At 41.3% G+C, this 26,075-nt stretch overlaps 1 protein-coding gene across 1 annotated transcript in view; it reads left to right on the plus strand.

Moving 5' to 3' along the window:
• The window catches only part of MAP2K5 (mitogen-activated protein kinase kinase 5), a 264,767-nt gene that overhangs the window by 184,870 nt on the left and 53,822 nt on the right, over positions 1 to 26,075 (plus strand). Inside the window, exons 18-19 of the mRNA XM_029952259.1 lie at positions 15,197 to 15,223; positions 15,535 to 15,567. Of these exons, the coding sequence (XP_029808119.1) occupies positions 15,197 to 15,223; positions 15,535 to 15,567 (60 nt within the window). The remainder of the gene's footprint in view (positions 1 to 15,196; positions 15,224 to 15,534; positions 15,568 to 26,075) is intronic.

Here is a 26,075-nt window from a genome sequence, read left to right on the forward strand (position 1 = left end):
ATCAAAAACATAAGAGAGATAGCGAATAGCGACGTTATTTGTTAAAAATACATAAGAATGGCATTCAAATAAATTATTGCAATATATAGAGATCATTTTTCTTGAAAAAAAGATACCATCATCTGGCCATATAGAATAATTAAGGCTAAGGTAGAAGGAAAGTCTAGATCTTTGGGATTAAAAACCTTTACTACCAATTGGCTAATTCTCATTTATTCTGCCAGCTTTTACCACCAATGTAGAAAATAGAGATCTACTGTTCTTAACTCAAGGAGACAGGGTCTGTCAGGCCTGTTAGCTGAACAAAATGATGACATATTACTTGTCTCAATAAAGAGGCATTCTTAAATCCCAATACAAGTTAAACATAAGTGGATGATAGAGGATTTTAAGTGAAAGACATGCGTTCTTAATAGTATAATGACTGACTTTTTTCATAAGATAGCACAGAAATGAAATGCCCTGTTTTTAAAAGCAGTACATACCCTGGTTGTTTGTGTGGGTGAAAGGAATGTGTATGTCAGCCCATATACATACACTGCATATCAAAGTATGCGGGAAACTGTAGGCAGCCTTGCTCAGAACCCCCTGCTACTAACCAAGGAAATATGTTTTGCAAATGCTTTTTGATTACTAATACCATTTGTTTGATTTGGGGGCTTTGCCTTGCTTCAGCAGATTCTTGGTTTGCTGTGATTGCTGCTAGTGAAACTTAATCATAGGTCAAAAAGCTACTTAATCTGAGCACTTTCATTTAAAACAGATTAATTTATTTGCTGTATCAGAAAGTTTGCTAAATAATTGGGTGGCTTTAATTGAAGTTACTACTTTCTGATCCTTGTATTAACATGATCTAAGGTTTTTATTATATGCAATCCATATTATTGACCAAATTTGCCCTGTTTTCATTTAAATGTAAGCAGCTTGTCAAGGAGAAAATATTTTGTTTAACTTGGCTTTGAAACCTGCTATTTTAACGTGTTTTTTTTCAATTGACAGACTGTCTTTTAAACATTCATTTATTCTGTAGTAATAAATTGTGCTCTGGATAGAGCATTTGTCTCATAATGGAGTAGAAAGCGTATGTTCTTGAAACTATTTTAAAATATTAAACACTTTTCAAAAGATAGTGCTGGAATTCCAGTTTTTATACCTAATTTTATTCATGTTTTAAAAGCCTTTTACTATGCTATTACTAATCCTAATTTTGATAATTTAATGTTGTTGTATATTCAGTGTTAAATTCAGATCATAGATTTTATTATCTTATTTATGTACTAATGTACTGATCATGACTAGAGCAACGTAGAATTGCAAAATAATACCTAAAAAGTTGAACTTTTTTGAAAAATGGGACTTGGAGTTTATCCTTTGTTACATGAACTTTTTGAAGCTCAGAACATCAAGGATTCCATAAAATCATAAATATCTAATTTTTGTGTGAAGTCTGTAGTCAAAGAAGAAAAAGACAGTGAGTAATTACCCCAAACTTCACCTTTAGTTGGCAAGAGTCCAAAAGCAGTGTGCTTGCAGTTTTTTGATAAACATGAGGTTTCTAGCCTACATGTTTTAATTCATTATTTTCATTCTTGTTATTTAGGATATAGACTTTTAAAATAAAGCATTACTTAAAGCCATAGAAAGTTTCATGTTCCATAAAAGGCAGAGGTGAAATGTAAGTGACAGGAAGATGTTCAGTTACCTACATTTGCTGCTTCCCAGGAATTTTGAACCCTCCCATGTCAGACTCTTCTCCCATTATCTATCTCAGGCTTATCAAGAGATCTCATACTGTTATTTGCTTAGTCTATTGCAAAGATAGGAAGTGGCTCCCTAGTATGTCTTTAAAATAGAGCAGAAATGGAATGGAGAGAATCCCCAAAGCATGGGTAGCTTAGAAACGTGACGTTTTGCCTCACTTGAAGTATATGCAGCTAGCCAGCTCGGCTGGTGAACCCCCTCTTTTTTAAAACACTAACCCCATGTTGGTTTGATTTTATAGCACCTACTAAATTACTTTATGACATGGATCTCAATTCAATTCAACATGTATTTATCACCAAGCACGTACTCTGTCCTGGCACTGTGCTATACACCAGAAGTCCAGAAATGAAGCAGATGTGGTCCCTGCTCTCAAAGAGTCTAGTCTAGTGGAGAGAAAAATATAAAACAAACAAATGGCAGTTGATTCAAACGGAACCCTACAGGAGGTGGTGTGCTCTGCCCTCAAGAGGAAGAGGTCAGCCCAGTTCAGAAAGCTGTGAAGGTGATGCCTGAGCTGAGGCTGTGAGGCTAAATGGATGGGAAAGAACCTTCCCAGCATTCTGGTCATGAGGAGAGTCATCCGGTAAAAGATAAAGATCTGAAGCAACATGTTGTATCCAGTATCCTTCTAGTACTTTAATTCACTAGTAGGAGTGGTAGGAGGAGGAAGAGTGTTACTCTCATTTCCCTACCTGTTTAGGAATTTCCCTAGGTAACTTTTATTGTTTTTTTTTTTTTTTATTCTGCAGTGAATTTTATTGAATTCAGAGGGGACATTCCTTTATGAAAAAATAAAAAAACTAAAGTTGTACAAGCATGCTTGGTGAAACAAATCTGTGATAAAACCTGCTCAGACCAAACCGGAGCAGACCCCAGTTCACACCACAGCCCACACGGAGGTGTTTTTATTCAATGTATTTTATTTTTTAATGTTTATTTTTGAGAGGGAGAAAGCGACAGAGCTTGAGCAGGGAAGGGTCAGAGAGAGAGAGAGAGAGAGAGAGAGAGAGAGAGAGGGAGACACAGAATCCGAGGCAGACTCCAGACTCCAAGCTGTCAGCACAGAGCCTGACATGAGGCTCGAGCTCACGCATGGTGAGATCAGGACCTGAGCTGGTGTCAGATGCTTAACCAGCTGAGCCACCCAGGTGCCCCTAGGAACTTTCAAAGCAGCACTGGAAGGGCAGTAAGAAAAGGGAGGGCCGAGTGGTAGAGGGGAGAGGCGGTGTGTCAGGACAGAGACGGCAAATGCAGCAGAGACCAGGTAATGAAATTGGGCTTGCGAATTTTATGAATCCCTTCGAGATGGCTGGGAGCCAGTCTAAGGTTGGAAATCATTACGTTTTAAGACCTCTGTCCCTGAGGTCAGCTGGCACACGCCTCTGAGGGACTTGGCCCATCACAGGACATTTTCTAGGGATGGGGGGTTGTCATGATCAGATGAGCTAATGGCTAAGAGAACACTTTGAAAAATATAAGAAGACAAACGAGCCAGGTAATATTAGTATTATTTATATTTCTGGAAAGTACTTTAGGGATTTACCTATGTAACTCTGAAAATATATGACCATGTCTCATGTCTCACACCAGGTAGGACTAAAATGAATTACTTTTCTGATCCCACAAGAGCCTTCCTTTACAGTCTTTCTTTTTTGAGTTATAATTTATCATTCATGATCACAATCATAATATACAGAACTATATACAGAACCTGCTGATTGTTATGTCGGTAACTAGGGACCCTGATTCCTTTAAATAATCAGCTTAGCCCAGAAATGGAATTGAAGTTGGAAGTAATGACCTTAGCGCCCAGTCTGGCTTTCTGGTGGCAACTTTACCATCTTCTCTCCCTCTTGGGCTCTGTGGTCTGGGAGCCCTTCCACTTTTCCCCCTTTGGTTTTTATGAGTGCTGTCTGCTACTTTGTGGGATCATAGACTTTCAGAAGGTGACGAGATCTTATAGTGATCTGTCCCAACTCTTTCCATTTATAGAGGGGAAAATGAGATTCCGAGAGCCATTCAGTGAGTCACTCCCGATTACCAGGTATTTGACAACCAGGTCAGATTGGTTCCCACTCCAGAGGGATGGTGCGGGGAGAATGGCGCCCAGAAGCTTTAGCTCAAATGGCCATTTTTATTTTACACAGCCATCCACTCACGTACTGCCTCCAACTGGTGTGTCCGCACAGATGGAAATTACTGTCCCAGAATGCTCCTCGTCTACCAAGTAACTGCTGATGGGTACAGATCCCTCAGGGGAATGTGGTCCTCAACAGCAGTAGTAGCAACAACAACAAAGACGTCAACTTTTATCATATTCCAGTGTTCTACTTATACTGTTCAGTATAGAAAACTTGGGTAGATTTGTGGCTCAGGGTTCATTGGCATGCACCTTAAAAAGAGGCCAGACCTGGCCAAGTTGTGTTTGAGCACAGATTATTTTTCAGATGGTTAACAGTTCTGGATTAATGCCTGGGGGGGCTTGGGAATCCTTCCTCAACTAAAATGTTAATGATGCTAAGAACCCGACCCCCTTTAGTGCCAATAAAATGGGCAAGCTAAGTTCATTGAAAAATCAATGAGTTGCCTAAAAGGAGCAAAGAGCTGATTCGATTTAGGATTGGAGATTGCCCAGGACACACCAGCTGGAAAGAGAGTCCCTAGGGCTACTAGGAGCTAGGAAAGGAGGCAGCTGTCGGTTTATGCCTACAGCCAGGGTGTCAGCTCCAAGGAACTGAGGGAAACTGAGACGGTTCAACCAGTTAGAACCAAGCATGGACTCCGTTATGCCATACCCTGTCAGAGTCTATGGATGACGACCGCTATACAGAGAGAGAAAGAAAAGCTGGAGAATATACTGGTCTTAGGAGGAAAGGAGGTCTGAGGAGGAAAGAAAGACTAAAGAGGGTAATGAAGCTTGTTTTGTTTTCTGTTCAGAAACATGTTGCAAAGAGCACTTTTCTGGGCATGGGGAGACCTTGACTATAGTCCTAGTTTTTGTTGGGTAAAATACAGTAAACAAAAGAAAATTTCCAGTGAAAGGCCTTCCTCCAGCCCCCGCCCTTTAAACAGCCCTGTGCCTCCATAGCCAAGCAGCTGCACACACTCAATGACTCAGGGCAGAAAGGACCACGAGGCAACAAGTGAGACACCCATCAAGTGACAAGCTACATCATTGTCAGAATGAGGTTTCTGGGGTCACCTGGGTGGCTCAGTTTGTTTAGCATCTGACTCTTGATTTTGGCTCAGGTCATGATCTGACAGTTTGTGAGATCGAGCACCACAGCAGGCTCTGCACTGATAGCACAGAGCCTGCTTGGGATTCTCTTTCTCCTTCTCTCTCTGCCCTTCCCTACTTGCTCTCTCTATCTCTCAAAAAGAATATGGTTTCTGCCCCACCCACCCTGCCCTCCACACACACAGCTAACCTGAGTTCTCTGTTCTGGCTTTTCTTGTTAGTTGTTTGACCTTATTTCTTTTCAGACCTCAGTGTCCTCATCTGGAAGATGATAGAGGTGTCCTAGGTCAGCGACTTGCAGAATTACATGGGAAGACAGGGCATAAAGTAGGTGGGAATTCATTCCCTGACATCTGCACACATGCACGCATGCACAAATATGCACACACAGTTCTGTTTTTGTCTGTTAATTTTTGTTCATGTGTCTAAGTAATATCTTACGTGAACTTTGAGTTACTTGGTAACCAGTGTCTGAAAAATTCTGAGCTAGATACTTCTGTGGTCTCCTTTCATCTTCTATGAACCAATTTTCCCCTCTTTTCCACACTTCCAGCTGCCTTTCTCATCACCATCTCCCAAGTACACTCTTGGACTTTATTTCACCCAAATTAAAATATGAGAGGTATGAACCACATCTCTGAAACAGGAATCAAACTTTGTTTAGTTCACTCTAGATCCATGACTTCCTTTCTTTAAATCCTGTTTTGAATCTCATTTACAGCCAAACCAATAAGACACATGTTAATTAGCATGGTTTTTATGTGTGGCTATATTTCAAGATTCTTTCCTTTTTAATCCCAAATAAAGCAGGTATTAGCTGAAAATGTAGTTTATCTCAAAATCTCAGCAGGTTAAACAATGTGGTCAAATGGCAACATGGCAAAAAAAAAAAAAGAAGGCAGCGATTATATAGAGTCTTAGTCTAGTCCCCAAAGAAAGCATTCTGTGAAGTGCCTGAAAACATCCTTCTTTTGGGGACACAGTCTTAGAAATATACAGGACCTGAATCTAACAAATTGTATTTTATCCAAACATTGAGTGGCATTTAAAGGGGAATGCAAGCCCTGTGACTCTAAGCTCTGTCACTAGCTCCCAAGGACTTTAAAGAAGTCACTCATTTTTGTGGACCAGCAGTTGTAGCTTATCCATCTTGCGGGTCCTAGACTCCAGTACGGTGCCTGGCATAGAGTAAGTTCCTGATAAAGAGACATGAACTGGGGCGCCTGCGTGGCCCAGTCAGTTAAGGGTCCAGCTCTTGATTTCGACTCAGGTCATGATCTCACGGTTTGCTGTCAGTTCAGAGCCTGCTTGGGATCCTCTCTCCCTCTCTTTCTCTCTGCCACTAACCCATTCATGCACACGCTCTCTCTCGCTCTCGCTCTCTCTCTCTCTCAAAATAAATAAACTTAAAAAAAAAAGAGATGTGAATCAATGAATTAGTGATTTAGCCTGACTTCACTTTTTTACATGTTGACATAGCAGATTTTAGAATGAGAAGGAACTAAGAATCAATACAGTTGTAGGCTTTCAATTAGTAATTTTGTCCCCTATTCTTTTGGGTCCATATTTCCACTCTATCCTGCCAGCATTAATACCTGAAGGATAAAAGCTTCCAAAGAGGCGTGATAGTTGTCTTAAGATACTTGAGGGCTCTCATGTAAGAAAAGACGTGGATTTGCCCTGTCAGGAAGGTGGAGCTGGAACGAGAGATAGAATAGACAGGACACATAAACTCCACGTCACCGTGTGCGTCCTGACAGAGGCCCCATGAGCCAGCAGTGTGATGAAGGAGGGATTCGGGGTCACGTAGAGGTGGGTCAGATTAAAAAACCTTTAAGATTCTTTCAGACCCCAAATGTCTATGAGTCTCCTTCCATGTTGGACAGGCCTCTCCTCCACCAAACAAATAAAAGGCTAATGTATTTTCTGTCTGTTGCAGAAGAGAGGCAACAGGTAGAAACTTCATCAGACCTGTCTAGATTCTGTAATTGCTTTAATCATGTACTCATGTTGACTCTCGAATACCCTGTCAGTATGAAACACATAAGGAATAGAAGACTACAGGAAAGAAGTAATTCTGTTTCAGTCCAAGATTTATACACTTCTGTTTCTCTCCACTGAGCCCACTCTGTGATATGGCTCTCAAGAGCTGAATGCACTTGTAGCCGCCAGGAGTTTCCCCTCCTGGATAGCGTATAATGTCCAGAACAAGGTGACTGAGCCAGTCATTCCGAGGTACACGTTTGGGTGTGGGCATCACACTTTATGAGGAACACACTTTATGAGGAACACACGCACTGGCACCGCATTCCGACACACGTGGCCACGGTGGCGGAGAACGTGAGACCATGTTCCGCTCCCCCAGACAACTCTCTGGTGCAGGTAACAAGAGAACCCAACTCAAGTCGCCTCAGCTACCAGGGGACTTAATTTAATCACATGACCAAAAAGTCCAATTTCACTGATTTTTCAGTTAGATCTTGATCCAACAAGCCACTTGGGAACAGTTCTTGGGGCTCCAGGGCGACCCCCGATTAGAGAGGGAGAACAAGTCTCTCTTTCCCACAGGCAACCAGTTTGATTGATCAGTTTAACTTCCCCACGCCCAGGGGATTTGGGTGTTGCTGACTAGTTAAAGCCTGAACCACATGTCCCACCCATAGAGCCGGGATGAAGTAGGTGAGGGTGAAGTACCTGGGCTGCTTAAGGGCAGGAGAGTGTTACCAGAGTGTCATTATTAATAGAAGGGGTAAGAACAGAGGGCAAACTATCATAGCAGAAGATCTCAGAAAGAAAACAGTATGCTCACTGGGGAAAGAAAACTTTGTTGGAGAAACAGCTGTCTTCAAATATGTGAGTTGCCGCCACTAGACTTAATCACCACAGCTCCAGACCTCAGGTATATCTCCTAGGGAGAGAGACACAGTTGAACTCATAGTAAGAAAGAACTTTCTAACAGTTTAAGCCACCCAGGATAGAATCCTTGGAATCTCATCCCTGGAAGTCTTCTTCCAGAGTCAGGAGCGAGGAGTTAGACCCGGTGACCTCTGACATCGTTCTGGATTCTTTCACCTGTACAGGATTGAAGTTAATAGAGACGCAGACAAAATGATAGCTCCAGAAACACGCTTTGAGACATTTTGACATGTTAAAAGTCTTTCGTTATAGCAGATTTATTTGACCATAAAGAATGGAATGGTCAATACTCCTTTCTCAAAAAAGCCACATCCCCTCCCACTACCTACCCCCCACATACATAACTTATACTCTAAACTAGATTCTGGAATAAGACCACCCTTTTGGGGAGAAGAAAGAAAAGTTTGATACAGCCAATATATTTTCCTTGAAAGGAAAAAATCTCTGTGAGGAAAGGTGCTTAATGGTCATCTTGCACAGGCCAGGAGAGAAGGTTAACTTTATAATTCACGTTGACCATTTTAAATTGTGTTTGTGAGCCCCTGCTCTTCTTACAAAATTCAGGCCTGAATATTAAAAATTACATTTGCCCAGAGGATGATTTACTCGGGTTCCTACGCCCCTATGTGGAGTAGGACATGAGCTATGTCAATTTTAAATACACAAGGGATAAAAGAGTGTAGACTGGCAGTTGGGTCCTTTCTTTCCTGCTCGCTGACTGGCAGACCCAGCAAATGAATAATGTTACACTGTACCTTGACGCCCCGGCTGCTGGGTTTTGTGTGGAAGTGCATTGTCCTTGATACTCAGGAAGCAGTAAGAGCCAAGGGATCTAATTTATGGCCATGATGATTTTCTGTCTAGTCCCATCTGAGCTGAACCCTCCTCTAGTACATCCTTTCTGTCCCATCCAGCTATTTGTGAAATTCAGGGATATGTAGTCTGAGCTTTTCAAAACTGGTTCCTCCTAAAGGCAGCAGAGAGAAAGTGCCAGGAGTGGATTGTAGAAGGTGGGAATCCTAGTGACGTTCTTGTACCGCACTGAGTAGCTCCTTGTTAAGTCATCTTATGATTTATTTTTGTTTTAAGTTGTTAATTGTTGTTTAATTTAAGTAAGTCCCATGACTTATTTTTTGTTTTTTTTTTGTTCTATATGAGACATGCTAATAAGACTTATAGGCATGATAAGAACGTAAACAAGGACAGGCTGATACGAGAGAGATGGCACAAGTGAACTATACCTGTTCATTTTGTATTATTAGTATATATATTATTAATTTATTTTGTCTCCTCATGCATTCATTCAATATCTAAAAATATCAGTTTGCCAGAATTCCCATTTATGGTTCATGAGAGTACATTTTATTTTCTTTTTTTAATATCTTTTAAGCTTATTTATTTATTTTGAGAAAGAATGAGAGAGACTACCAGCGGAGGAAGGGCAGAGAGAGAGAGAGAGAGAGAGAGAGAGAGAGGGACAAACGATCCAAGGCACACTGTGTGCTGACAGCAGAGAGCCGGATATGGGGCTTGAACTCACTAACCATGAGATCATGACCTGAGCCAAAGTTGGATGCTTAACCGACTGAGCCACCCATATGCCCCTGTTCTCTTATTTTCCCCAAAACAAAAACAAACATAAAACCAGTCTTTTGTTTAGAAAATCTTATTTTTTTATTAAATTTTTTAAATGTTTGTTTATTTTTGAGAGAGAGAAAGAGACAGCATGAGTGCAGGAGGGGCGGAGAGAGAGGGAAACCCCGAATCCAAAGCAAGCACCAGACTCTGAGCTGTCAGCACAGAGCCCGACACAGGGCTCAAACTCACGGACTGTGAGATCATGACCTGAGCTGAAGTCAGACACACTTGACCAACTGAGCCACCCAGGTGCCCCTAGGAAATTTTATTTTAAGTTGCTGGTACTAAGCAATATGTGTTTCGCTTGTGGTCATGTGGAAATGATTTTTCTGTTCTCTTATTGAAGCCTTTTTGGGATTTGGGCACTTTGTTTTTGCAAAGTTGTAACAGATTGGAGGTGGTGTGTCCCTAAATTTTAGCCCCCTGCACGGTACCAGATAAAATAAGATTGACTGCCAGTACCAGTTCTCCTGTGGGTAAGAAAAAAATACGGCACCTGAATAGGAAGCTTTGTGTGGGAGGACTCTCTGGATTCCTCCAGCTCATCCGTTCACTTTATAGACAAGATCACTGAGCCCAGTGAAGGGAGGGAGCTTCTGAGGCCTTGGGAGTCGGACTAGAACTCCAGGAGGCTTTCTGACTCTGGTGTATATGCATTTTCTCCACACCAAGCAGCCTCCTGAGTCAGCAGTCTGGTCTAGCCCAGGCTGTATCTATGACCTTGAGACACTGTGCCCCTCTAAGCCTCAGTTTCCCTAACAGCAAAATGGGTATATTGAAGTATATCATCTCTGCAGCTACTTTCATTAAAGAAAAAAATTTTAGGTCATTCTTCTTCATTTAGAGTAAAAGTCTCAGTTTACCATAATCCTGGTTTATGTTAGGCAGAGTTAAGCTTACTGCATCTGATTTGAAAAGAGAGTCTGCAAAATAGCTATCATTCCTAAAATGTGTGTAAAGTAAAATAGAGTTGAACATTGTAGGCTCGAGTGTGGTGCCAGGAACACGCACGCACGCACGCACGCACACACACATACTTTCGGTATTCTTTAAAAATGCCCACTGTTTCATTTAATTTCATATTTCCTTCTTCTACTTAGGAGAAAATAACACAAGCTTGAAAAGCAGTAAATATGTAGAGAGAAAATTTGTCATCTGATACCGGAGGATCTGACCTCGGTCACACATAAATCTCTGTGACAAGAGCTGCAGGGCAAGCCATCATTCCAGAGAGTAACAGAGAAAATGAAAGCTGTAGCTGGGTCTTCTCCAAGAGACATAGGTGGGTCATTGTCGTTTTCCAACTGAGCTTCTGTACATAGCGTAAAGGGCTGGTGGCCCAGTGCCCTCCCGCTGTGTGCACAGAGCGCCTCCGCAGAGGGGGACGTGTGACACGGGGCTCCCAGAGCTGCTGTTTCTCACCAGTCCTTGACTAGGTAGTTGAGGCCCCACAAGCAAACTTTTGTATCAAGAGCTTCCTTTCTGGGATCATTTTCCAAAGCCATTAGTCATGCTGTGGGAGCTTTTCTAATTGCCAACTATACGGTCCTTGCAAGGAAATGGAGATACATGATAAATGTTCCTGCAGTAACATCCCAAAACTGATACTTAGGCCTACCTGTGATGACGTCATTCCTCCCCTCCCCCATTTAAACACACAAGGATCTGTCTTACATCAGACTGAGGCATAACTATCCCGTTAGGGTGACCTAAAGCCTTATAGCTAAGGGCTGACAAAAGGCGGGGGCAGGGGGTGGGGAGGCTCTGCCCAGAAGAGAGCAGAGTTTCAACTAATTAGTTTATCAAAATGCTACTAGTTCTGGAGACTGATTAGCAAAGTGTGATGGCTGGAGCAGTTATCGTTCTGTCCATCGCCCCAAAATACCAGTTAGATGTAGACTACTCAACACCAGCGAAATGTGTAAACAGGAATCTGGACTTGGACGAGTTAGTTATAAATAGCATTTCATACATTGTGAGGTACAGGCAGTTCATCAGCCCTAACAATATTATTGTGCTCTTCTGAACCCTGCTCTCACAGCTCAGCATTTGGAAGGCAGACCTAGAATAAAGAGACGCATTCACAAAGCTAACATTTTATATCAGGCACCCTTAGCACCACTTTTAATGTGCTATAAAACTAGGGGCTTCCCTTTGTCATGAACTGTGCGTAAAAGCAGAGGCAGTGACTGGAGGTTGACTTTGTTTCGGTCTGTTTTATGATCCCTGCGCCGGTACAGTAATGTGATCTTGAAAAAGGTAAACAACAACGAGTTTAGCAGTGAAAAATAAGCCTAATATAAATACAGTCGAGTACATGGCAATTCAGAATTTGAAAAATATGACGGTGGCGTTAAATTTTCTGGTGGAATTAAACAGAGGAACAGAATATAACCTTGAAGGCAATATATCTGAGACCCAGAAAGGAAAGAATATATCTAACTCTATGGTCTGTGTGGCATTCATATAAAAAAAAAAAGCACAGTAGCTTTATTTAATTGAGAAAATGAATCAATTACAATGATGTTGCGTCCTCAAGTTCGAGTGAAATAGAAGATATAAGTCACCGCATTGTGTAACAGTGTTAAAAAGTAATTGAGTACCTTAAGCATTTTGAATCAATTTCAGATACTGGCACTGCTACCTTAATACAAAATTTATGAAGATGATTTCATATAATATGTAGCTATCAAAGCTGTGTAATAAAACCTGGTAACAACATCTCTCTTTAAAAACCTGGGCAAAGCGGTATAGTTATAAGATCATAAAAAAGACTTTGATACTGCCGTTTCCCTCTTCCTCATAGTAAAGAGAAAGCATTAAAATAGTAAAATTTCCTCTTAAACCATGGTTTCTTTAACCCACAGAATAGGGCCAGGTGGAGACCTCTTAAGAGTTTAGTTCCTGAGGAAAACTGTTCTCCTCTGAATTCCTTTCACACAGCTTATGTATTTCTGGGAACAGTGTCGCACAGTTTATCCCTCAATTTATTTTTTTAAATTATTTATTTATTTTGAGAGAGAGAGAGAACGAGCAGGGGAGGGGCAGAGAAAGAGGGAGAGAGAATCCCAAGCAGGCTCCACACTGACAACGCAGAGCTCCACATGGGGCTCGATCTCACAAACCATGAGATCATGACCTGAGCTGAAATCAAGAGTCAAACACTTAGCCAACTCCGCCACCCAGGTGCCCTCCTGAATCTGTTTTGAAACCTCCCACTTAGAACGTTTGCCGCATGCTTTCCTCAGAGAATGTTGGAAATCTGTGAGAAACATTCTCTTTATCAAAAATGAATTTTGCGTTCTTTGTTCATTACAAGTAACCCTCCTGTTGAAGTAGACAAATCTTACGAAGAATGGAGGGTGCGGAAAGAAGATCCATGTGTACCTGAAAAAATAAATAAATAAAAGCCAGCACCCCAGGCATCTCCTGTTGGGAAGGTACCCAGGTCTTTCAAGAATTGTGAAAAGTGGTATGGCTTCTTACTAAAATCCTTAACCCCTCCACGTGATAGTTAACCCCTCTCTCTTCCTTTTTAAAGTAAATCTTTCCCATCAGAGTATTACGCAGAAGTACTCTGTGACTACAGGAAGGAGCAGTAATTTGGCATAGCATTAAGTGGGAACTACCCAAAGAGACTAAGAGCCAGTCAGCCTGGGAGAGAGGTTTCAGGGAGGGTGACTGGGGAGACCAGGGATGAGTGGGCGTCATGTTCGGTTGGGATAATACATGGGAAAGAGCTTTTTAAAACACTCAGGCACCGGTGAAGGGTCTGCTGAGAAGCCCTGTGGATGCAAAAGGAATGTAAAAACATAGTTTCTGCCCTTGAGAAGCGTGTAGTCTAGTTGAGAGGAACCACCTGCCAAAATTGATTATTTACCAACTTTACACCCATGTATATTGATACAAATATATCTACAAGTATATCTATACAAATCCAGTTGTTTTGAAATCATGCTGTGACCATAGGTAGACATTGGGGGAAAAAAGCACAGGAGAAGCCACAGTACCACAGCCTGTCCCCGTGGTCTTGGCCCTGCCCTTGCCGCTGCCCTGTCCTCTGACAGGGCCAGTTTTCCCTTCAGAGGATAGAAATGACCATCCTTGCCAACCTCAGGGTGCTTGTGCCAATCACATACACGTGGAAGAACTTCTTAAAACACAATTAACATTTTTTTAATTTAAAAAATACAATTGACTCAAACAACATGGGTTTGAACTACATGGGTCTACTTACATGCAGATTTTTTTTTACAAATACAGCGCAGAACTGTAAATGGATTTTCTCTTCCTTATGATTTTTTTTTTTAAGTAGTCTCCATGCCCAGCATGGAGCCAAGTGCGAGACTTGAACTCACAAGCCTGAGATCAAGACCAGAGCTGAGACTGGGGCCGACACTCAACCGACCGAGCCACCCAGGCACCCCTTCCTTAGGATTTCCTTAATAATTTTCTTAACTCTCTTTCCTCTAGATTATGTTCTTAAAAGAATATAGCATATAATACATATACCATGCAAAATATGTGTTAATCAGCTATTTATTATTGTGTGTTATTAGTAACACTTTTGGTCAACAGGAGGCTGATTGTATTTGGGGAGTCAAAAGTTATATATGGATTTTCAACTGCACAGGGGCCAGCATCCCTAACCCCTGTGTTGTTCAATGATCAACTGTCCTTTTACAATTTTCCCTACATGTTACTAGCTGGTTGGAGCTCAGTTATCTCAGCAAGCAGTTGAGCCATCAATATCATATTTGGTTCCTGAAATTTTCCTTCTTAGGAAATTTAGTGCCTGGGACTTCGTTTGCCTTACGTTAGTAATAACTGCAGTCATTTGTGTGGGGGTAGGGGACTGAAGTGTTTAGTGCTTCAGTTACTAACTGATTATATTATTAATTTGGTGTCACATTTTAGTAACTTTCTAAGAGATGTGGTTTATCGGTGTTAGATGTGTGAACAGCCTGCCTTCAGAATGTTGACTAGGAGCAGGCATTTATTTGCCTCAGCTTTTTATTCTCTGAAAAACAGTGTAAAACTTGCATGAGTTTGATTTTCCCAGAGAGCATTGCTTCCCAGGAAACAGGCTGAAGGAATTTTGGAAAAGGTGGTGTCTTCACCCCACTCCTGAGTTAAAGACAAATACTTCAACCACATAATTAAAGTTTTCTTCAAAAAATGGGGGATTGTGAGCAGACACTGGCAGGAATCCAAAATTCTAATTTCTGACTATGATTTAATTTCAATTTTAAATAAATCGGTTTTTAATTTAAAAAGAGTGAGCTTCATAACATTAGCAATGATTGCAACATTAAGCCCAGTGTTCACAATCTAGCAATATAAAACATTATTTATATCTGAATCGTAAACAGCCTTTTGAAATGGATTATGGTTTTTCTCCCTATTCTAATACAACCTGGAGGGTACTAAAAAGTGTTGTGTGAAATTAACATTCTGCTGACTTTCGCCTATAAATGAGAAGCGAGCTATTAACATTTGTGTATTTTCATTATGTAAATTGTGTTAACACATGCCCACAAATTGCCACCAGCAATGCAATAATTTTCTCTCAGTGATCATAATGTGTCCAAGTGAGTCATTTTGATTATGACATGCTAATTACATATTGCCTTTTTTCAGATTCAGAAAAACCAGGGATCTTTAATGGTAAGCTTTATGAGTTCAGAAAAAAATTCACTTTTCTTTTTCCTGATGGCTGCTTCCTTTGCATGCTTGAATGCCTTGTTTTAAACTTAGCAAATTGCATTTTGAAGAAAATGCAAACCTTTAACTGCCTGTATTAGATTAGGTACCATTAGAAATAATAGAACATCCTGAGCATCCATGTTTTTATAAGAGTTTGCTGTTGTTGATTAATCTTGCTATATTTTATTGCATTAATGATTTTTTCTTTCCACTCCACTGTAAAGACATTGCACAGAGGCTAATACTTTTTCCTCTCTTCTTTCCCGTTGCAGCCTCTCCAGCTTCTGCAGTGCATTGTTGATGAGGTGAGGCATCGTCTTATGTGCTTTCACTCCTAAAGTCATTCCTAATGGTGTGGAAAGCTTATATTTTGTTTCCTAATGAAGCACAGTGCCCAACATCCTCGGAGCAAGTTGTGTTGTATGACTCTGAGCTGTGTTACGTGGACGGGCCTTGTCCTGAGTCCTACTCTTCTGATTCTGGCCCGGAACCCCTCCCCAAACAGACTGTCCCATGGGCCGGTCCTCAGGGGTATCAGAAGCCCTAAAGACAAAACAGGATAATATCAATTCATCCTCTTCTCCCTGGCCAGATGGGGATGGAGCCGGAAATTAAAGTGGTATCATTTTTTTTTTTCATAGCAGATATTTCAAGTCATTCCAGTAGGCAAGGGTCAGAGTCGAACAGCAAACATAAGCTGGATAAAATTTGTCTCCCTTGCTTTATTTACCCACAGCATAGCAGGGTGATAAAAATGTTCCAACACTCCAGTCAATAGTTCAGCTCTAATTTCCTCATTAGGCATTTTCCCCAGAATACACTCGTGACTTCTGCTTTTAACTAGATCCCGCACATTTTAAGTCCTTACCTACCTCTGATCACCCTTATCCATCGAGTTCCATTCTCCCTTTGCCTTCATGGAGTTAATCTACTGGCATTTCTTTCTCCGTCTACTTTTTCTACTCTTTCTTCTGAATTTAAAGTCTGTTTTTCTGTAAACTAGCAGAACACAAGACTTGTAGTACACCAACGCTCTCAATTAAGAAAACATTAATGTATTTTAAAAACTTGTCTTTTTCTGGGCTTGGGCTTGCCTACCGGCAATGTTTATTTTTTTTTAACGTTAATTTTACAATATTTAAAACACTTGTAATGAAGGCGATAAATGATTCAGATCGGAAAGTTTGAAAGAAAAAAACAAATCGTAATTCATAATTATTCCTCTCAATTAAACATCTGTATAACCAGTTATGAGATTTGGGGGAAAAAATAAAGATCCTCCTAGGAAAAAAACAAACGCGCGCACATATCACAATAATAGTAAGAATGGAGCTCTAACATCCTTAATGGTTGCATCCGTCAGTCCATATATCCCCTGCAAGCCATAAACCATGTTAGTGCAAAAATGAAGGCATTGTCCTGAAACAAATGGAGGTCCCATTATCTCAAATATCAGACAGGCCCCCTGGATCTAGTAGCTCATCAATATCTTCTGTCATCTTAGATTCCAAAAGCATCCTATCCCCATCAGAATCCTCCCAATTAAACTGATTTTCCTGAGGCTCCCCCCTCCAGGGTTGCTTAGGGACATGCCTAGGGGAACTTGGCCTACCCAGTCAGATGCACAGCCTGCTGAGCTCTCTGGACTCCACTGCTCTTGGCCGGCCGGGCTGCTTGCTGGGCTCAGAACATTCAGGTACAGATACTCCTCACCAGCAATATATGCATTTGAAATTTTTCTGAATCAAACAGATACTTTCATTCCTTATTTAGAGTAGTAGTTATCACTGTTAAATTAAAAAATATTCCACATGCTTGATTTGGGCAAAATCCTGAGACTTTTTAAATTATCCTAAAGAGATGTTCGAGGGCGGGATGGTATGTGGGAAGGACTGTAGCGTGTGACTTAAATGGTATGTTTTTCTTCATAGCATTTCCTCCTCAGTTGAGAGAAAAATATAACGTAGACACCTACTCACACTTATTCAAATGACATATTAAAGATACCTTCTTTATGGAAACTTGGGGAATTTACATTGTATTTACTAAAACAAACATAAATTGATCTTGAAACTGAGCTGAGGTTCAGTGATGAGTATTAGGAAAGAATTGGCCAATTGACCTGCCTTGTGCAAAGTGGACCCTAGCTTCTAAGAAAGAAAGGATGGTGGGCAGGTTGGGGAGTGGGGCAGGGGGAGGTGTTCAGTACTGTGCTAGTCCCATGTTTGTCAGGTGTCCCATTGCCCTGGTAGTGTTTCTCAAAGGGCGCTCTCAGGACTAACTGCGTCAGAAATGCCTGAGGCTCCAGTTAAAAATGCAGATTCTTGGACCCAGATCACTGGATTAGACTTTCCAGGGGTGGAGCCCAGGAGTCTGCATCTGAGCAGCTTCCCAGGTAACTCTGAACATCAAGGTTTGAGAACCTCTTCTATAATGTCTTTCAGGACTAAGTCTGCCCTTTTAAATCCCAGAGGCCCATTAGCTATCTGTCTTCATTTGAAACTGACTTTTTGGGCTTCTTTTTCTGCATAAATGTATATAACCAGCTAGGATTTGAACCATTTTACTCCTTGTGTGTGGGATATGCCCCATCGTGAGATGTGTAGCCAATTGTAGTATGTACTGTTGCTGTTAGAGAGAAGTCAGATCAAAAAGTATCACCTCTAAGGGAGCCTGGTTCAAACAAGATGGATGTATTTAGAGTCATGTACAAAAGAGCTAAGTAAAGCCACACACTTCATCATTGTGTGGATGTAGCTTACCCTCCCAGCAGGGCCTGGTAAGCAGTGAAGAAGTCGTAAGACAAGACCAAGTTGGGAGGAGCCAGCTCGAGAATGGCAGCAGTGAATGTCAGAGCCAGTCTTGGAGTCAGGAAGTAGAGTCAACGGAACAATGCCAGAGCTAGCTACAGGATGCCCATCGAAGACACCAAAAGTTAAATAGGAGTGAGAGTCCTAAAGTGAAATCTGGACTGCAGATCAATGTCCTGAAGGATAGTCAAAGCAATGGAAGAATATTCAAACTGCAGTCAGAAATCAGGGCAGTCCAGTTTAGTTTGGGTGGGTAGAGTTTATCTGGTTTGGACCTGGCTAACTCAGAATACGAGTGCTATCCTAATGATAGTGCCAATGCCTCTGACTTGCTTCTCTTGAAAGAACTTCTTACTTTAAAATTCTTACATAATCGGGCCCTCTCCAGTCCCTGAATGCCTGTGATGTGAAATGCTTGATTAATTGTTAAGTGATAAGAGTCTCTGAGTATGCCATGATGCCTTAGCCACCTGATATCTTTGGGGAATAAGATGGCCCCTATTGTCTAGATAACTGAGATTCACCACTTGACGCTCTGACATCAATGAGAAATTTTCATTTTTAGAAAGAAGTGTTTCTAAAATGTATTTGCTCTTGGCAGCCTGTTGACAGTGTGTAATGAATATCATTTAACCTTTTCTTGATGACTCAAGGCCCTTGTTTTAAACATGATACTGAACTAAACTTTGATGTATTGATGCCCTCCAGGGCTATAAAATTGTGCAGGGCTACCTTATTCTTCCATTGAATTTGACCAACCTTTTTGCCTGTGTTTGGCCTTGGCCCTCACTAATGTGCCCGGGCCTCTCAAGGTGTGTAGAGCCATTTGTTCCCAGGCTAAATAGCCTTACACGGCTGTGCTGCTGCACTTGGTACTTTCCTGTGTTCTCCCTTGTGATCATCTCTGCAGTCTTTGGTCACTCTTCATTCTCGACACTGACCACCTGCTGCTCCCGTCATCTGGCCATCTGTCTTCAGTCTTTGCACTCCTGATAGTGACCCTGGTAAAACCAGCAAGTGCCAAATCGAATCAGAAACCCAAGTGGTATGTGTAAGGTCACAGCTCCTCTGAGAAGAAAGATAGAGGCGTGTGCCCCTCTTTAATGAAGTAAAATGGGCGGGCTGGTGTGCATTCATTCAGCAGTTAGTCATCAAAAGTGCCTGCTGTTTGAGAACCCCAGGTGAGCAGGCCAGGGTGAGGAAAGCCTTCAAGCCTAGAGAGAGCAGGGCCTGTAGACAAGGCACCCAGGCCAGCTGCGGACCAGGTATGATAGTCACTGTAGAAAGACAGAAGCACAGTCCCACATCCTACACCAATACAATGTGCTGGGACTCCGGAAGCTACACGGCCATCTAACACTCTCCCCAGTGCCCAGGGGTCCTGCTTTGGGCTGGCAACAGAGGACTGGCCATAGTGCTGATGCGGCAGGTACAAACAGCGATGATTTCTTGGTCACCAAATCCCGGGCTGGCTGGAGTCAACCAGTGGAGGCCATCAGTGGATTGAGGTGCTGGCAACTGCAAAGATGGAAGCAAGGACATCACCCTTGAGCCTGCCCCTAAGTAATTCACAGCCTTGGAAAAGATATGGACACAGAAGTGAATAGTGTGGTTCAGTGTAGGGTGCATCTATACAACCCAGAGACCAGAGAGCTTGCCCTGAGGGTGATTAGAAGAGGGCCCTCAGGGGAGGTGGCATTTAAGCCAGGTCTTAAAAAGGATGAATAGAACTAACTTCCCAGGTCACAAGAAGAAAAAAGTAAATGTTAGGCAGAAATCCTTCTCGTGAATCATTTTTAAGTTCACAGATGTGTTTCAGAATGTTCAGGTTGTCTAAAATATGACAACCAGGAAAATGGATCATTACTTTCAGTATATAAATATTTAAAACATATTACAGCTAAAATTAAATTCCTACCTAACATCTGTAGGTGCTCAGGAAGACAATTAGCAAATCCCTGATTTAGACTTCTGTTTATTTACTTACTTTACTTGTAAAAAGTGAATTCTTTTAAGTCATGTTTATACCTTATCAGAAGTATCTTCTACCTCAAAATATTGATTCATTTTTAGAACTACAAGGCCAATAGACACATGAAAAGATGCTCAACATCACTAATCACCAGGGAAATGCAAATCAAAACCACGGTGAGCTATGACCTCACCCCTGTCAGAATGGCCAGACTCAAAAAGACAAGAAAAAGTGTGGGCGAGGATGTGGAGACAAGGGAGCCCTCACGCACTGCTGGTGGGATGTAACTTGGTGCTGCCACTGTGGGAAACAGTATGGCGGTTCCTCGGAAATTTAAAAATAGAAATACAATACAATCCAGTAACTCCACTACTGGGTATTTGCCCAAAGAAAACAAAAACACTATTTTGAAAAGACATGTGCACCCCTGTGTTCATCACAGCATTATTTATTATAGCGAAGCTATGGATGAACCCAAGTGTCTGTTGATAGATAAATAGGTGAACACACACACACACACACACACACACACACACACACACACACACACACACACTGGAATACTACTCAGCCATAAAAAAAGAATGAGATCGTGACATTTGTGACAACATGGGTGAACCTAGAGGCTATCATGCTAAGTGAAATAAGTCAGGCGGAGAAAGACAAATACCATATGATTTCACTTATATGTGGAATCTTAAAAAAAAAAAAGAAAAAAGAAAAGCCAAGACAGACATCAATACAGAGAACAAACTGGTTGCCAGAGGTTGAGAGGGGAGCAGGCAAAATGGGTGAAGAGCAGTGGGAGGTACAGGCCTCCAGGTATGGAATGATTAAGTGTCATAGATGGAAGCTATAGCATTGAGGATGTATTCAGTGGTCCTGTGATAGCATTGTATGGTGACAGACGGCAGCTACACTTGGGGTGAACACAGCAGAACACAGAGAGTTGTCAAATCACTGTGTCGTACGTCTGAAATTAAGGTAACATTGTGTGTGTCAACAAACTATACTCAAAAAAAATTTTTTTAAAGAACTACAAGATTTGGGAAATTCCAAAATTTGTATTCTGAAATAGAAGCACAAAGACTTTTTAGCGCTCATTAATGGGCTATAATTGGGCCAGGTATGAAGACAAACAATAGTGTCTTCAGTGATTGTTGAAGGTGCTAGCTGAATAATTCTGAGACACACTCAATGTTCTTCCCTAATGTGAATAGAGAAGAAAAGGGATTTGGTCTTGGGAATGGCATGGCCCAGCGCTCTGTGTACTATCTCTGTGTCTCTCTGTGTATCTGGGTGGGTCTGATGGAGAGTCTATCTCTTCTGCTTACTCCATGAATGCTTTCTGAAGATGAACGCAGAGTAGGGCTTTGCTAGAGTACAGTGACTGGCATAGACATAGTATGGATACCAAATGGACAGCCGGCCAAGGAACCAAGGGACCAAGAAAGTGGAAGGCAGAAGTAATCAGTAACAGAAGGAAATTTGGAAAACTCACAAATACATGCAAACAATACACTGTCTAAACCAAGGAGACAAAGAATAAGTCCCATGGGAAATTAGAAAATACTTTGAGATGAGCAAAAATGAAAACAACATTCCCAAACTCATGGCAGCAAAAGCAATGTTCAGAGGGAAATCTTTAGTTATCAGTGCCTGCATTAGGAAGGAAGAAAGATCTCAAATCAATAACCTAACCTTCTACCATAAAAAACTAGAAAAGAAGAGCAAACTATACTCAAAGCAAGCAGAAGGAAGGAAATAAAATTAGAGTGAAAATAAACAAAATGGATAATAAAAAAATAGAGAAAACCATTGAAACCAGAGGTTGCTTCTTTGAAAAGATAAATTGAAAAACCTTTAGCTAGACTGACGAGAGAGAGAGAGAGAGAGAGAGAGAGAGAGAGAGAGAGAGACTCAAATGTCTAAAATCAAGAATGTAAGGAAACTTCTTACTACCAACCTGACAGAATTTAAAAGGTCTGTAAGAAAATGAAAAGAGGGCACCTAAGTGGCTGAGTCATTTGAACATCTGACTCCTGATTTCAGCTCAGGTCATAATCTCAGGTCTATGAGATCAAGCCCTGCATCAGTCTCCACACTGAGTATGGAGCCAGCTTAAGATTCTCTGTCTCTCTGCCCCTTCTCCCCACTTATTCTCTCTTTCCCTCTCTCCCCCTCTGCCTCTCTCCCTCTCTCTCTTTCCCTCTCCCTCACCCTCTCCCTCTCTCTCTCTCAAAAAAAAATGACATGAACAATCATATGCCAGGAAATTGGATAACCTGGATGAAATGGACAGATTCCTAGGAAAACGCAAACTGCCAATGCTGATTCAAGAAATAGAGAATCTGAGTAGACTTAAAACAGTAAATAAGATTTTTTTTAAACTTCCCTTAAAGGAAAGCCCAGGACCATATGGTTTCATGAGTTTGTCATGAATTCTAACAAATGTTTAAAGAAGATTTAACACCAATCCTTCTCAAACTCTCTAAAAATTAGAAGAGAAGGGAACACTTCCTAGCTTCTTCTATGAGACCAGTAGTATCCTGATACCAAAGCTAAACAGACTTCACAAGAAAACTATAGACCAGTTTCTCTTATCAATATAGATGTAAAAAATGCTCAAGAAAATACCAGCAAACTGAATCCAGCAGCATATAAAAAGAATTATACATCATGACCAAGTGGGATTTATCCCAAAAATACAAAGTTGGCCCAATGGAAATCAGTCAATATAATATACTAGATTAGTAGAATAAAAAACGAAAATCCCATGATCATCTCAGCAGATACAGAAAAAGCATTTAACAAAAATCCACCACCCCTTCTTGATTAAAAAAAAAAAAAAAAAAAAAAAAAACGCTCAACAAAGTTGAAAGAAAAGGAGACTTTGACAGCCTGATAAAGAACTTCTACTAAAGCCCCACAGCTAACATCTTACTTCATGGTAAAAGACTAAAGGCTTCCCTCCCTAAGATCAGGAAAAGACCAGGATGTTCACGCTCACCACTTCTATTCAACTTTGTACTAGAGATTCTACTTAGGAAAATTAGTCAAGCCAAAGAAAAGGCATCCAGGTTGATCAGGAAGATTTAAAACTATATTTAATAGATGACATGATATTTTATATAGAAAACACTAGAAAATACACACAAAAAACTGTTGATAAATGAGTTCAGCAGGGTTGTAGGATACAAGACCACACAAAAATCTATTGTATTTCTATACACATGTAATCCAAAATGAACTACCCAAAAATGAAATTAAAACAATTCAAGTTATCATCAAAAGAATCAAAAAGAATAAAAGACTTGTAAAACCACAAAACATTATTGAAAGAAGTTTAAGACCTAAATAAATGGAGAGATACCCATGTGCAAGGAATGGAAGACTTATTAAGATGGCAGTACTCCCCAAATTGATCGACAGATTCAGTGCAGTCTCTGTCAAAATCCCAGTGGGTTCTTGCAGAAATGGATGAGCTGATCCCGAAATGCATAGGGAAATGCAAGGAACTCAGAATGGCCAAAACAATCTTGAAAAAAAGAGGGAGAGAAAAAGTTGGAGGATTCATACTTTCTGATTTCAAAACTCCAAAATTACAATACTCAAGACGGTCTGGTGTTGGCATAAGGGCAAGCATATGGAAGAGAACGGAGGATCCAGAGATAAACCCACATATCCATGTTCAGTTGTTTTCCAGCGAAGATGCCAAGACCATTCAGTGGTGAAAGAATTGTTTTTTGGACAAGCGATGCTGGGACAGTTGGATGTCCCCATGCAAAAGCATGAATTTGGACCCCTACTGATTATCATATACAAAAATTAATTCAAAAGAGGTCAAAGACCCAAATGTAGGAGCTTTAATGATGAAACTCCTAAAAGGAAATATGGATGTGATATCCAAGAGCATAAGTGAGGAAAAAACATTGCTCTTGCTCAAAATGTAAAATGTTTGTGTGTCAAAAGATAGCTTCAAAATAGTGGAATCACTGCGACCTCATGTTCCAAGCAAACCGTATATCTTTTGTGCCTCAGGGCCAGAAGTAGGGGAGGTGATGGCTTTCTCTGGAAGGTCTGTGGCCCAGAAAGGGAGCTTGACAAGAAGGCCACAGTGGGGACGGGGGAAGGAAGATGGAAAGGAAGTGGCCAGCTGAATGATAGGCAAAAACTGGAGGAAGCAGGCAGGAGGGGGGTGTTGCTGTAGGGCCTGGCCTGGTGTCCTTGATGATGAGTAAAGCTTAGGATGGGAACAGACTCTTGGCATCATCATCACCATCATCATAATTAATAAACCATCATTACAAGCCTCCATTTATAAAACGCCTGTGCCTTCCGTGAATTCTTATGAATCTATTTAACCATAAATTTTAATGAAGATGTATGAAAGCCTCCACTATTTACTTAGCTGCCTGATGGGCATATGCACATCATTACAGTGCCATTAAAAAGAGTCCTTATGAAAGGGGACAGTTGTCCACCTCACCAAACACCTAAACTGCCAAGACCTTTTCACTTAGCTGCAGCTCCTCTGATATATCCTAGACATGCCAGCAAACATGTCCAGTGCTGGAAGAAAGCAGTGTTTGATGGAGTGCCCACCTGGCAGAAGAAGGTGGAGGTTAATCACACAGCTAGACCCTTCAATGTAAACGGGAAGAACCAAGAGGCAGCTAACATCTCTGTTCTAGCAGAGGATGATGTGTGAAGAAGGGGGTGAGAAGATTGAGGACTGGGGAAGGGGAAGGAAGAGACGGAAGAGGCTGCTTTGAAAGCACGTTATTGAAAAGCTGCTGAGAGGGGCGCCTGAGTGGCTCAGTCAGTTGAGCATCTGACTTTGGTTCAAGTCATGATCTCACGGTTCGTGGATTCGAGCCCCGCATCGGTCTCTGCACTGACCACTAGCTCAGAGCCTGGAGCCTGCTACGGATTCTGTGTCTCCCTCTCTCTCTGTCTCTCCCCTGTTCACACACCATCTCTCTCTGTCTCACAAAAATAAATAAATGTAAAAAAGAAAAGCTTCTGAGCTTTTCTGTCTGCCTTGTTTCTCCTGCTCCACCTCCACGGTGTAACTGTATTTTTAAAAATACAGATCTCAACCTCTTAAACCTTCCAGGGATCACCCTATCCATAAGATAATATCTAAACTTATTAGCACAGCATTTGAGTCTCTCACTTGCATTTATTTCAGCCTCACTTTGGGTCAGTCACTGGTCTTCATACTTGCTCCACGCTTTCACACCTGTGCTGGTGCCCCTCCCCCTGCTTGGAATGACCTCCTCCACCTCTTCACCTTGCTCATGCCTAAGCATCCTCCAAAGCCCAACCCACATGTCATCTCCTCTTTGAAGCTGTCCCTGTTACCTTCCCACCTCGTCCCTCCTACCCGTACCTGCCCAGTGCCAGATAGAATTCAGTGTAGCATTGGTTACAAAAGCTTTGTTATGGTTTCTAGCATACGGAATCAAATTTAGTTCATGAGTTTGTCTTACACTAGATTATGAAGTCATCCAGCCCAGGAATTTATCCCAACACCTGGTAGAGGTAAGGGCTCAAGCAGGAGCCCCATAAACGCTCCTTTGAGTAAATTAAAATACAGATTTTTTTTTCCTGACAGGGCTAGTTCTACACAATATTACTGAAGTCCATCCTATCCAGCAGAGAAGGGCCTCTGGCCAGAAGGCCGCAGCTAAGTACTGAGGCCATCATAGAGGAACTCTTTTCTTATGTTGTCTTTGAAAATGTTTTTATTGAAATAATAAATTACATAACAAAATTCACCCTTTTAAAGTTTACACCTCAGTTCCAGAACAATTCCATCTCTCCACAAAGAAACCCAGTACCTGTTAGCAGTCACCCATAATTCTTCTGTCCCCTCTGATCTCTGGCAACCACTAATTAACCTTCTTTCTGTCCCTATGTCCCTGTGGTCCCATATAGATTGGACCATATAAGATCTGGTTTTTGTATGTTTTGTGTCTTTCATTTAATATAATGTTTACAAGGTAATTCCATGCTGCAGCATTTA

This window comes from Suricata suricatta, chromosome 9, assembly GCF_006229205.1.
Source record: "Suricata suricatta isolate VVHF042 chromosome 9, meerkat_22Aug2017_6uvM2_HiC, whole genome shotgun sequence".
NCBI lineage: Eukaryota > Metazoa > Chordata > Mammalia > Carnivora > Herpestidae > Suricata > Suricata suricatta.